The sequence below is a fragment of the Cavia porcellus genome, unplaced genomic scaffold, assembly GCF_034190915.1.
Source record: "Cavia porcellus strain 051 isolate PalLab524CR breed Dunkin Hartley unplaced genomic scaffold, mCavPor4.1 scaffold_7, whole genome shotgun sequence".
NCBI classification, from domain to species: domain Eukaryota; kingdom Metazoa; phylum Chordata; class Mammalia; order Rodentia; family Caviidae; genus Cavia; species Cavia porcellus.
Window position 1 is genome coordinate 6422453 of NW_026947490.1, and position 14164 is coordinate 6436616.

Consider the following 14164-nt stretch of genomic DNA (forward strand, 5'->3'; position numbering starts at 1 on the left):
AGACAGCAAACCCTGGACCTCACCAGGTGCTGTAAAAACACATCTACAGGGAAGAAACACAAATATGTACCCCACTTGTCTCTGGAACCAGATGTTTAAAAAGCTCCCTTGACCAAAAAAAAAGCTGCCACAAATAATACACTCATTTACTACTCAGGAAACATGCTCCTTTCATTGAAAAGTGATGACATTAAATTGAACCAGCTCCCAGCATGGCTCTCAGCTATTCTCGCCGTGCCCGTGGCACATGGAAGATCCTACAAAGGAAACAAATACAATAACCAAGAGGCTTCCAGACCTCCCCCACTAAATATATCAGTCTTGCATTCTTTCTGAAATTGTCCTACTTTATGATACAGCTATATGTAAACAGTTCAAATGACTTAATCTAGGAAAACCCAATGCCTTTTGATAGCTAACATAGATAACAAGGCCAGTCAAAGGTTGGTGCTTGCTCAGGAGATCTATCAAGGAAGAGAGTCCAAAAAGAAAGCTATCTCCAGGTTTGAGATTTGCTGGCGGGTGCTAGAAAGAGGGTGATGTGAAGCACTGGCAGGGTTAGGAAAGTTATACTCAAAACTGTGCAGAATCTCAAGAAGTCACGTAATTTTGAGACTCACTTAAAAAGGCAAAGACCAAGTCCTCAGAGGAACCTCAAAAATACCTGCGGCAATGAGAGCTCAATCTGCTGACAGCTTTGCCCTCTGACCGCAGTGGCTACTCTGATGTCTCTGCATTCTCAAGGACACACTCTAGCCAGGTCCTGGTGCCAGCTCATGCAGGACTCTAGGATGTCCTTAACCCACTGGAAGTCCCGAGCTTCTCTTCATCAAAAGAAACTGGACCAGAAACTGTCAGGTTCCTGCCTGTTTAAAAGGGTTGTGTTTCATACAAGAAAATATTGAAACTAGATACTTGTTCTATTATCTCCCCAATCAAACTTTGGAGAGCTTTGGATAGTAACAGAAAGGGGTCCCTCCCCTCTCTAGCCACACCACTCCCCAAGCTTTCATTCTCTGCCCTGAAAGGGGACACGCTGGAACAAGGGAGCACATTCCAAAAAAACATTTCGTGAGTAGTTCATGAAGCCATAACTGAGCCAAATGGCCGATCTACCCACCACCCCACTCCGCAATCTTACCCTACCACTCTCAGCCGGGCCTAAAACAAGGACAGTTCCCTGACGCAGCATTCACCATTCTACACCCCAACTTCAGGGTCACCAAGAGAAATCCTGAGCCCTGAAAACCACAAAGTGCTGCCTCACCTCCAACTGCCCTTCGCAGTACATGGGACAGCCTTGTGCAGACAGACCTTGTGCGACAAGTGAGACACAGCCGGAATGCTGCAGTGGGAAACTCCCTAGCACCTCACGGCTCAGCCCCCACTTAGCTCTATTTTGTCTACTGGACCCCCAAGAACTTAAGCCATTGACTGTTCTCTTGGCAACATATGTGATGCTTTCAGATTTATCATCAAATAAAGAAAACAGTCATAGTGAGGAAAAAGTGTATTTCACAGTCATTATAAAAGTACATATATTCAATAAAGGTGACATAAATATGGTCCTTATTTATGACCAAATCATACAATTAAAATGGACTTTTCCTCCTTAACTTTAGCCCCACGGCAGTTGGGTCATGTCCATCAGCAGCCAGAGGCTGACTGCAATCACAGGCACCGACAAACTGAGAGACAGTCATGAGCCAGACAGACAACACACTCTGTACTTACCAAAGGGATGGTCAAGTTTTCCATATAAATATAATAAAATAATAAAGAATTTAACATTTTTTTTCCTTTCACTTGGTTTCATAGATTTCTTAGGTGCTCACCCACACCAAACATACAGCTTATTCCCTCTCCCGGCTCCCTTCTCTTCTCACTGGTTCAGAGTAAACCTGAGCTCAGAGTCCGCGTTGCCAAGGGCAACCCAGGCTGGCAGTCCCACATCTGCAGCCGCTCTCGAAGAATGATCAACACGCTCTCCACGAGCTAACGGCGGCATGGAAACACGCAGGCTGGCGAGGAAAGTAAAATGCAAGAAAAAAGACACAAAGGTGGACAAAGGTGGACAGGCGAATGTGTGCACAGGTCCACACGTTCCCAGCCTGTTTGGAGAGGCAGTTACAGGCGGACGCCATCTAGATGGAAGGCTTCTCTACCCACTGAAAAGCAAGCATGGCGTTTCAAAAAGAGAGAGGATCTACTGGACGATTCTTTTCTTTTCTCTGATTAAAAAGCTCTATTTTGAGAGTAAAGTTCAGAAACTGCTCTGAAACTACACAAAGGAATAACACCAACAGCCAGGAGACTGATGTCTGCCTAATGTAGCCTTAGAGATGGGGTGATTACTGTCCAAGGGACTGAGTAACCCCAGGTCTTGCCAGCACAGCTGGGTAGCTTCTGCAGTTAACTAGAGATCTGGTCTCTCTTCACTTAGTCAGAGCTGGGAGGGCCCCAAGGACGCCTCTGCTGGCAGAGGGCTCCCTGCTGGGGAAAAGAAGGCCTGTTTGCCGTTCTCAAGGGACTTGGCCCACTTTGGAATCAACAGACTGGAACAACCTAGCCGAGTGGACACAGTGGAGCCTCTGGTAACATCCATACTAGTAAGAAGCTGACACTTTCGGAAATAGTGCGCATGCCGGTTATCCCAGCTACTCGGGAGGCTGAGGCAAAAGAATGGCGAGTTTAAAGGCAGCTTGGGAAACTGAGACTCTGTCTCACAATAAAAAAATAAAAAGGGCCAATGTCACAGCTCAGCGCTTGAGCATTTTTCTAGCCCTCGATTCAATCTCTAGTACTGCGGAGGGGGAGGGGGATAAAAAATAGTTGAAGATTCTAGGCCATTCCATCACCCATCTCCTAACCTGACTGCTATCCAACCAGTCCATCCCACTCCACTCATTCCAAAGCGTGCCGCTCTTTTTCCCTTCTCGCAATTCTGCCCATGACTGAAGGCCAGGCCCAGGCCTTCTGTGAAGAAAGTACCCGTCAGGCTCCAGCCGGATGCAGCCAGACCACACTAGGGTCCACAAACGCACACACAAGGACAGCACAGCCACAGAAGTGGAGACACATCTTTGGTTCAATCCTTGGCAAAAGGTGTGAGAACACAACACAGACGGAACCCTGCTTGGGGGACGCTGCGGTCCTGGAAGAAGCAAGTGTCCTGTACTCGAACATGTTCCCCGCCCGGCAAGCTGTTCTCAGTTCACCGCAGACGAGCTGAGCTCTAAATCACACTTCTTTCCTGTGTGAACACAGAGGTAATGTTTCCTTTTCCGCATATGAATCATGCTGAACATTCTTTCTCTGTCTGCAAAGAACCGGCTAGCTTCATGCCTTCTAGGAGGACGGTGGCCCTGTTGGTACAGCAGGACGAGCACTGGGCGATAGGGATCCTGCCCCTCCTGCAGGCCACTTTGGTCGAATGCCATTGAAAACCACCTGAGCCAGCTTTTCTGCCCTCTGGGCTGCGTTCTTGCTGGCAAATACGATTTTGGTGAGACTGTTTTTCATTTCTCCAGCTGGGTTCCTAAAAATCACATGATTTCAATTTAATGACACCCCATCAAGAAAACAATTCTTTGGACAAGATTGTTCAGCCATTAGCAAGTCCCCCCCCCCCCGCCACCACCGCCACCGCCACCGCCAAAGTCTTTCTCGGGATGGGTGTTTCCTTCAGCTCTTTCCTTACATCCAGGTCCAGACTACTCCATCTTTACTCTAAGGGGCTGCTCTGCATTCCTCTTCGGTTAGCACTCGAGTCACTGCTCCTAACGAGCTGCAGAGATTTGCTGTTAGTTACCAAGAGAAAGGCCACTTCAGTCCAAAGGAAACTGTGGCCTTGATGGCAGACCTTGGATGCCGAGTCCCTCTGAGGCTGGGCCCGACTGCAGAGCAGACAGCAATTGCTGAGAGGTACCCAACAGCACAGAGGGAACAAAGATCTGTAACAGTCTAGGTCAGTCTAGTCTGATGTGTGTTTTTCAGCCCGGAGCCCAGTAGTGTGCAATAGAGAGGGCTTGGTGAGTGGGTGGAAGGAAGGACGGTCTGTGACTGGAATCGACTGCCCCCGTTGCCAGCCCTCCTGGTGATTTCCAGCATCTCAGGAGTCCCTAGGTGAGGCTGGGTTGTGCAGGCTTTGGGTGTGTGGATTTGGGCTGATCTGAGGTTCCATGACAGGCATACAAGAGGTCCTTGTTCACACTCTGACAGATGTGTGGAGTTCTGCTCTGCTGCTTTCTTTACAGAGACCCAGAATCTCACTGGTCCAGGTTAACATTGGCCCTTGACCCCATCAGCCAGGTCAAAGGCGAGGTTGCTGGGGGCCATGGGCTGCAGTGGAGGCATGCTGGCCTCCAGGGACCTCTCCACAGAGGGCTGCAGGCTCTGGTGGCGTTTCCGCAGCATCTGTCCAATGCCCATCATGGGGAACCTGCCCCGGCTCTTGACACAGTTGGGGCTCCCCAGAGGCTGCGTGGGGCCACTGATGGAAACTGGAGGCGGAGAACATACCTCTTCTTCTTTTGGGGGGCTGTTCTTATCTTCGTGAGCAAAAGAGACCAGAGTGGAATGCAAAGGAGTCTGGAGAGGTGACGTACTTCCAGACAGCAGCAGTGGGGAAAGTGTCCTCTCGTTGGAATTCCTGCGACCCAAGCTCACTGGTGAGTTCAGGATCCTGTAGCGATGGGATGGGGACAGGAGTTCTATGTGCTCATCTCGATCAACAGACTCGAAGGAACGCACCATGTCCAGCATCAGGGGGTCTTCCTTGGCAGGGATGCTGGCGCTCCCAGGCCCTTGCTGATGGGACTCCACTTTTTTTAGGGTCCTGGGGGTTCTGGGAGGTGGGACAGGGATAAATTCCATGGAAGAAGAGGCCACGCAATTGGAATCGGAGGTCTTCCGGAAAATACCACGGCAGCCAAAGGAGTCTGCATTATCAAGAAAACAAATAAAATCATGACAGCCACAGAAACGGTGCACAGAGCCCATTTCCTCCCAGCCCGGACCAACAGCTTGACTGAGTCAGTGACCCTTGAATGGCAGGAGGAGGTGAGAACGACACAGCTTAGCTACTGGAGAGAGACAGCTGTAGCATCCAGTCACTCCTCAGAGGCCCAACAGTCTTTCTAGGACAGAGGGGACAGGAAGCTGGTGACACGAGGCCTCAGCTTAATACAGACTTCTTGTTTGGTTACTTAACATTTTAAACCCTGCCAAAGGCGCGTTGGATAAAAATATGCATGCACTCCACAGGACATCCATAAAACTTCTGGAAGGGTGTGCAGCCTGACTCACTGAACCCCTACAAGTCTGATCATCTGACTCAGAGAAGCCTTCTCTTAGATACCCTCAGCCCTAGTTTATCGTAGTATGAATACATAGCAGAAAATGTATCATCTTCGCTATTTTAAGTGTACAGAAGCATTAAGTATATCCACTCTGTTGCACCATCTCCACAGCCGTTTTCACCTTGCAGATCTAACCCTCTGCGCCTGCTAAGCTCCAGCTCCCCCTTCTCCTCTCTGTCCCCCTCGGCAGCCACCGTTCTACTTTCTGCACAAGCAGAATCACACAGTGTGTGCCGTGCTGTGACTGGTTCATTTCGCTCAGCACAGTGTTCCCAGGTTCATCCTGTCAGGATTTCTCTCCCTGCCTAGGCTCCCTCATGACTTTGATCTCAATGGATCCAGATCCAGTTCTCATAGGACAGCACATCTCTGCAGTTCCGGTAACTGGCCAGTCCACACAGTTTTCACCTCCGGGGGGAGCAGATTGGAATCCAGGTCTGCAAACTGGGCCAGAAGAGAGGGGAAACCCCTACAGACTTGGAGCAGAGGGAAACACAGCCAAATTCATGCAGAATGAGCTGTGCCTTTGGTGCTTTTTTCTGTGTAACGTTTTTATAGGTCCCACAGAAGCCCAGCTGCAGGAGCAAGGGAGTGGTTTGGGGCGCAACAGAGGGCGTACAGGGACTCTTCCTTGCCTACATAAATAAACACAGACACCAAAACAAACCTACTCCTCCTTCTCCTCCTCAGGCAGCTCAGATGCCTGAAATTCATCATCATAAAAAGCTAAAGTTTTGTTAATGGCAAATGTCCCAGTTTTAGTCAGTGCACGGTGCCTCCCACCAAGGTCTGCTGCACACTCTACACTAGGAAGGCTGGAGGTTTTGTACAACATGGGGACAGTGGCCACTGGCCAGGAATCCCACTGAGTGCTCAGCATACCTGAGTTACCTCTAGCTGGGCATGGCCCACTCTGAACTTTTGTTCTTCATATTTGAAACAAAGAGATTGGATGCTGTGACTCCATGATGCTCTCAGTTAGCAGAACGTCTCCTCAAGCTCACGGCTGCATGGCTCCCATGTAACTCCTTCGGTTTCTCCTGTGTGTGCTAAACCTGTGCCTACTGAACTCCTTTCTACTTCAATTCTCATCCTAGACCAGGGAGACTCGTATTAATCAGCTGTCTACCATGTGCTGGATTCCAAAAATCACACAGAGAAACTTCTACACCTGTCTGATTTCATTCACCCAACACTGCCAACAGGCAGGAGCTCTTACAAGCAAGGACACCAATGGCAACTCTGTGCCTACAAGTGGTACAGCTGGGATTTGAACTCGGCTCTGAATACCCTACCCCACCCCAAAGCCCAGACTCGGTCATGACTCACTGCCTCACTTTTCTAAGCAAGATTCCAACGAAACCAAACCCAATCTATACCTAGGTGCACCACTGTCACTCTGCTCCTAACGCAATCTCTGTTTCTGCACTCTGTGGGGTCTCTACTCCTACACACCATGACCCATCCTGTAAAACTGTGTCTCAGTCTCAGATCCTGTACACCTATCTGTATACCCCAGTCTCTTCTCCTGTAACACCTTATACTCTTACTGCGATCTATGATACCATGCACCCTAATATCTGCTCCCACAATATGGTGCACCCCAGGCTCTATTTCCACAGTTCTAAACACCCAAGTATCTGTCCCCACAATGCCAGAACCTCGTTTCTGCTCTACAATATTGTGTACTCCAATCTCTCCTCCCAAAATGCCCGGTACCCTGATCTCTCAAACGCTTCCTGCAGGTGGCTAGTACCCCACAGCTGGGCTGGCCGTGCACAGTTCTCCCATTGCTGTAGATGTGTGCATACAGCTTTCTCTCTGCTCTGCTTTCCACCTGCTGTGCACAGCACCCGGGTGAGGGGTGCACAGCAGACACAGCTTGGTAGAAGCGAGCAACCACCAGGGTCTCCAGGGCTGACGCACCTTTGTCGGGGAAGACAGGTTTGGTGGCCTTCCGGTCCTTCAGCAGGGCTTTGGTGTTCTGAATCTGCGTGATGAGCGAGGCTGAGGAGGGCTGCTTGTGCGAGGGCAGATTCTTGTCCAGCTTCTTGGAAAAGGGTCGATGAAGAAAGTCTCCTTTCTTCTCTTGTTCTTTGGGCTTTTTGTCCTTAAAATCAGAAGCAAACACATACACTTATACATGCCTGAGAATATAGAATGGGACCCCTCTTCAAGAAGTCATCCAAGCAGATAGAAAACCTCCAGCTGTTCAATCCTTCAGGCTCCCAAGTCTCGACCGAGCAAAACAGCTGAGGCTCAGCTGTGCCGTCCCCACCATGGCCTCATGTCATGCATGTTAACAAGGACAAGGCCACCCTAGGAGGCCGTTTACTCCTCAATGAGCTGAACAAACTCAAGGAAAGCAGACCAAGACTCAGCCCTGAAGGAGGAAACGTGAGTCATTTTTAGGAAAATGGATGCACCGTAAGACTATAATGCCAAGTGAGGTAAAGCAGACACAGAGGGGTGAATATCGCACGGTTCCTCTTATTTGAGAAACCCCAAATTTAATTAATTTAAAGGACAAAAAGAGATACTGATAGGAAACAGAGCAGTGATGCTGTGCAATGGAAGAGGATCTGGGGGTGGGAGAAGATGGGAGGGCAGCGAGGGGTGGTAAAGCAAAAGGGCCGGGCTGTGATAGGCGCAGACCCAGACTCCCCATGGGAAATGCAGTCACCATGCATCACAAACACACACCGATAAAACAGAAGAAAAGAAAAAGAAAGACTTCTGGAGGCTTCTACATGGTCGAAAGTAAGTGGATGTTTCAATTTTTAAAATTTATGATAGTAAATCGCCCTTAACCTCCTCAAACTTCTCCCCTTCACTTTGAGCACCCTTATCCCATTGTCCCCCACTTTTCAAGTCCCCTTCCATGAGTGCCTCTATCTGCGCTGTTGTGGCTGCCCTGAGGCCCTGAACTCACTCCAATATTTATCTTTCCTGGTCATTTTAACTTTGATGAAGAGCCAGCAGGCACATAGTGCAGATCCAATAGATAAGGTGGGTGAGGACACATGGCCATGCTTGCATCTGAGAGAAACTGCTGGAAGGCTTTGAAGTCACCCAGAACACTAAAGCAGCCAGGAATGACAACTTCCAGAACCGCAGCAGAAAGTGACAGGGACAACGGGCTAAGTGTGTTTGAAGTGAGGAGTACCCTGAGGGGGATTCACGGCAGTATGTCTTTTGTTGTAAGAGATGTATTTTATATAAACATCCATCGTAGTTTTGATCATACATTTGCAAAGTAGTGGCTTAAGGTTCCACTCACAATAGTGACTTTGCAGCTTGAGACATAGCTGCTTTGCATTTTAACATCATGAAGTCAAGGAAGTATCCAACATAGGTGGACAAAGCCACGGAGCCCTGAGCAGTCCTGGATGGGTTCTGGACCTTGCTACCCTCTGGGCATATAAGCACTTGCTTGAGAACTAAAAACTTGTGTGTATGCAACCTGTTTGCTAAAAACCTTGCCTATGTGCACCGGCTTGTAACCCCTCTGATCGCAGTGAACTTGACTATCTGAAGTATCTTCAACCCCACAGCCTCTGCCATAAAGCCAAGTACTTAGAGACAGCATAATACATAGCTATTGAAACCTTAAAAAAAAAAAAAAAAAAAGGCCAGTGGAAACTGAACTGAATTCAAATTAACTGAGTTCGACTTTCTGGGAAGGGTGATGCCACTGAGAAGTTCTTTTCCTGGCCCTCGAGGTCCTTGATGTTTACTGGGAAACGCAAGCAACCGCATCCCTGACCTCGCCCTGGCTGAGGAAAGAAGACAGATTTCCACATTTTTGCCTTCAACTTGAAGAGCATTTGCAATTCAAGAGAGCTCATCTATTTTTCATGTAGGTAGCTGAAGAGCTTCTCAAGGAAACACATCTTTGCACTTTCATAACAGTGCCCTTTCTGAAGAGGGTGTTCAATGCCGCTGCTGAGCAGGGCCTGCTTTGTCCGGGGAAAACCAACAGGGAGGAAATGGAAACTGGGGAAGGAGGTGAGGCCTTCAGAGCCATCTCCAGAGGCAACAGGTCCTGGGCCTAAAACTCAGCCAAAATGACTCACAGAATGAAACAAGAGGTGGTGCTTCCTTGGCACCTGAACGGCTGTCACCCACCATGAGGAGCCCGCTATACAGTGGTGCAGAGTGCACAATGAGGTGGATTCCGTTTTCTCCTTTACAAATGAGGCAACAGCCTGGGGTGGTTAAATAATTCACCCAGGAGCAGACAGAAAACTCAGATTCTCAAAGCTGCCAGCTTGATGCTGCAAACCCTTGATGTGACACAGCCCTCTCAAAGCCTGGGCCAGTGGGGGAAGAGGAAGACCACACAGAGCTGCACAGAGGAGCCTCCTGATGGCCTCCAGCTCCTGAAAGTGTGCCATGGAAGTGGCTCCAGGTTGTTTTCTGGTGCTAGGCTTTGAATGCTTCTCCAAAGTCTGTGTTGAAATTTAATTGCCACTGTAACAGTATTAAGAGGTACATCCGGAAGTAGAGCATGGAGTTTTGTGTTTCTAGTCCCAGCTACTGGGGAGGCTGAGGCAGGAGGACCACTTAGGATAGGAATGCAAAACCAAGCTGGGAATGTGATGAGATCTCATTTCAAAAACAAAATATAACATACTCAAGGAACTGGGGCTTTTAAAAGCTGATTAGGTCATATGGGTTCTACCCTCCAGAAGGAACAGTATATTCATGGGAATGTCAGTTATCACAGGAGTGGGCTCCAAATAAAAGGGTGAGTCCAGGTGGATTTTTCTGCATCTCTTGGCATGTTTCCTAACCATGTAATGGGGCTGGGAGGTATAGCTCAATAGGCAGGGGATATAGCTCAGCAGCATAGCACCTGCCTGGCAAGCATGAGGTCCTGAATTCAATTCTCAATTCCAAAAAAAAAAAAAAAAAAAAAATCCTAACTTCGTGATGCCCTGCACAAATTCTGATATGCTCAGTCCTCCCAGCATCCAAAAATATAAGAAAGAAATCTCTGTTCTCTATAAATTACCCACTCTCAGGAGCAGCAGCAAAGGGATGAAGCCATCTAGGACACTACAGAAGGGACCCCTGTGCCCTGGGTCCCCCTGGTCAAGGCCAGGAAAGGACAGTCATGATTCTCTACTGCTTTGTGCTCCTCTGTTTCCATGAGACATTTACAGGCCACTTCCTCTAAGGCATAGAAGAAGCTTCACACACACAAACACACACACTTCCAAAGGAACAAGACTGATATGTTTTGAAGTCTGGAAAAATTTCTTCCTGTAGTTCAGTTTCTCTGTCTTTCTTCTCTCTCTCTCTCCCTCTCTCTTTCTCTCTCTCCCCCTCTCCCTCTCCCTCTCTCCCCTACTCTCTTTCTTTGCCTTGCTCTGAAAGTCACCATTTCTACCTGTTAACACATTAAACAGGAAAACACTGTAATGTAAGATGGGAATGTAAACTAGTACAACTACTATGGAAATCTGTATGCAAATTCCTCAAAAAACCAGAACAAGAAATTCCACTGGACCCAGCTAGCTATTCCCATCTTGGGAATCTTTCTGAAAGAATTAAAGACATCGTATCTCACAGACGCACACCCATGTTTATAGCAGCACAACTCATGTTCACTAAATTGTGGGAGTTCATCAGCAGATGAATGGATAGAGAAAATATGGTATTTATACACAACAGAATACTACTCTGCCATAAAAATATACTAGAGTCATCTGTAGCAAATGGAGGCACCTTGAGACTTTGAGTCCCCAAGCTCTCAAAATGTCCTCTTCCGGTACAAGAATCTGTGATCTCATAGTAACCAGTTTCTAGTGACCTGTCAAGAATTCACTCCTGACCACCCCAAAAGACAGGAGAGCCTGGGCTTGTCCACATAGAAGGATCAACTGCACAGAAGCAATGTGTTTGTTTACAACCAGGTGATCTCATACCCTCTGAGCACAGGTTACTAAATGCAACTGATCACCTAATCACACCTTTTTATTTGCATGGTCTATTTTCTCCAAAAGAAATTTCCTGAGAAGCAGGACACTAAACTGCTTTATGTAACAGAAAAAGATCTTCGGAGGGACTAAGTACCACTTTTCTTGCACAGGCATGACCCCCACCCAGCGATGCTGCAGCCTGCAGGGACCCAGTTTCCCCCTGATCTTCCCTAGCCAGTGCTCCCAGCATCCACGTAGGCCTCGGAGCTCATGGCAAAGTTTAAGCTCTGGGCTCTGGGCGCATCTTCTCTGCACCCGCAGTGCAGTCTTGCATCCTCAAGGCAGATTGGAGAGGGGACCGCACAAGGCCCAGATGCATGCCGCCCACAGTACAGCTCTTTGTTCTCTATCAACTGTTTCCACCCACTGGAAATGTGCATGGACATTTACAAAACTGGGTACTTTGAAAATGCAGCACCATAAAGGATTATCTACCCCCCTAAAACTCTCTGAGTGTCTTGTACCATTTGATGAAACAAAAGAAGTAGCCAGGGGGTGCTGGTCCCCCGGGCTACTGGGGAGAAATGTTCACAGGTGTCGGCAGCCAATGAGAGGAGGAGGCTCGGTCCTTCAGGGATCTGGTACTTCCTGCACTCTTCCCTGATAGCTGTGCTACTGAGAGTGTGACAGCCCCTGCAGTGTGACTATGGCTCCTTCCTAGAGCTTCCAGAATACCGCCATGGTAGTAGCTTGACAGTCTGGACATCTAAAATCCACTCCCCACTCTTTCTATAATTTGCTGAGGGATCTTGGGCATGTCTCTGATTTTTAGTTAACTGTTTCCTTTTCTGTGATCAAATGTGGGTCTTTTCTGGCTCTTTGAGGATAAGCACGAATCCACATTGCATCTGCTTCATTGTATGAATAGCAAATGAACTAATTTAACAGGGAGAGGAAGCCCCACTGCTCAGGAAACTGGCCTCTCTGCTTCCTAAGAAGGGACTGGAAAGTGATTCTAGCAGCACAGGAGCCCAGGGGCCTAAGGCCAGCAAAGTTGTGTTCTCTGAGTAACTCTATCAAGTCTAGCTCCAAGGTGGGGTTTGCTGGAGTTGCTGATTAACCTGATGATTAGGAAGCCTTGTACAGCTGTATGGAGCATCGGCACCAGATGCTACACACTAACACCTGGGATGGCCCAGGGGCCAGCTGTCACTGACTGATTGGTCTTGACTCCTTGTTACCCCTTGCATAAGAGAAAGCCTGATTTTACTGTAGGAAAAAAAAAAAAAAAAAAAAAAACCACGAGCGAATTAATAAAAAGAAAGCCTGGTTCGTAAATTAGGCCACAGAACCAGGAAACCCTGTTTTATGAGTTCCATCTCTTACTAAGGTAGAAATAGGAAGGCAAAGACAGGTGTGTATTTCTAGCAAGACAACTGAAACACAATCAAGTCAACATAGAGAGCACCCATCTCTTTGAGGGGACTGATAAACCCTCACTCAGCAGGATTCTGCACGTTTTAACCCACAAAGATGATACGGGTTTGCAGGCCCTAACCCTGGCACTGAGACTGGCCAGTCCTTAGGATCTGATGTGGTGATGAATTTCATTGGTCAAGTCAGGTAGGCCACAGTACCCAACTGTTTGGTCAAATACCAGTCTAGGTATTCCTGAGAAGGAAGTTGTTAGATATTAATATTTAAATCAGAAGATATGGAGTAGATTATCCTCCATGATGAGGGTGGGTCCCATCCAGCCAAGCAAAAGCCTTAGGCAAAAGAAAAGATGAAGGTCTACAGGAAAAAGTGCCTCTAGATGCCTTTGGACTTGAACTGTAGCACCAGCTCTCCCCTGAGTCTCAAGCCTTCTGGCCTGCTCTGCAGATTTTGGACTAGCCAGCCCCCACGATCGGATTGGGTGAACCAACTCAATAAAATAAGGCCCAACTTCCCCCTTCCCCTAGTCTGTGTGTGTGTGCGTGTGTGTGCGTGTGTGTGTGTGTGTGTGTGTGTGTGTCTGAGAAAGACAGAGAGACAGAGACAGAGAGAGACAGAGAAGAGAGGCCTGTATCCTGAATGTGTCTGTTTCTCTAGCCACACTGAGTTAACACACCAGAACTCCCAAGCTCTTACCTGCACAGCATGGAATTCAAAGTCTCTGGTCCAGGTGTCCAAGGAGGCCTGTGAAAAGCACCATTTTTCAACAATTAAGTCACACCTGCTGTGTATTCTCTAAACTCTACCCCTACCACCCCCTCCTCCCAGCTCTGACTGAAAATTATTCACCTCAATGTTTATACATAGAGGAAAAAAAAATCAAACCCCTAAATCATAGTGGAAGTAGGTGGTAGATGTCCTGATTTATATGCCAACTAGATTTTCCAGGTATGCTTTTTATTAAAGTCTAAGGCTCAGAACAGAGGAGCGTTCTAATGAGGAGCAGGCAGCTCAAAGTGTGTCTCAAATAGCAAAAACAAGTCAGGGGTGATGGCGCATGACTGTAATCCCAGCACCCTGGGAGGCTGAGACACAGGATCAAGCCTAGCTGGGCAACCTAGCATGACCCTGTCTCAAAATAAAAATATTTAAAAAGAGCTGTAGATGTAGCTTAGAACAAAGGCCCTGGGTTCAATTTCCAGTATCACACACAACAACAACCAGCAAAAACACCCATTGGAAACAGCACCCAGTCAAGAAACAAACCCCAGTCAGGCCTCTCCCAGCCTTTCTGTGCACAAAGTAATTACCATTTTGATTTCCAGTAGCACAGACCATTTGGCCTGTTCTGAACTTTATTTCTGAAAGTTGCATTGATTTTTAAATAAAATCCAAAGTGAACATTTTAATATTAACCTTTGAACTTACTGTCCCTGTCGT

The 14164-nt window shown here is 47.8% G+C and overlaps 1 protein-coding gene across 1 annotated transcript in view; it reads right to left on the reverse strand.

Moving 5' to 3' along the window:
• Window positions 1-1495: 1495 nt before the first annotated feature.
• The window catches only part of Hunk (hormonally up-regulated Neu-associated kinase), a 107919-nt gene continuing 95250 nt past the window's right edge, over window positions 1496-14164 (reverse strand). Inside the window, exons 9-11 of the mRNA XM_013149710.3 lie at window positions 13421-13468; window positions 7287-7470; window positions 1496-4940 (exon numbers count right to left, since the gene is read on the reverse strand). Of these exons, the coding sequence (XP_013005164.2) occupies window positions 4282-4940; window positions 7287-7470; window positions 13421-13468 (891 nt within the window). The 3' untranslated portion in view covers window positions 1496-4281. The remainder of the gene's footprint in view (window positions 4941-7286; window positions 7471-13420; window positions 13469-14164) is intronic.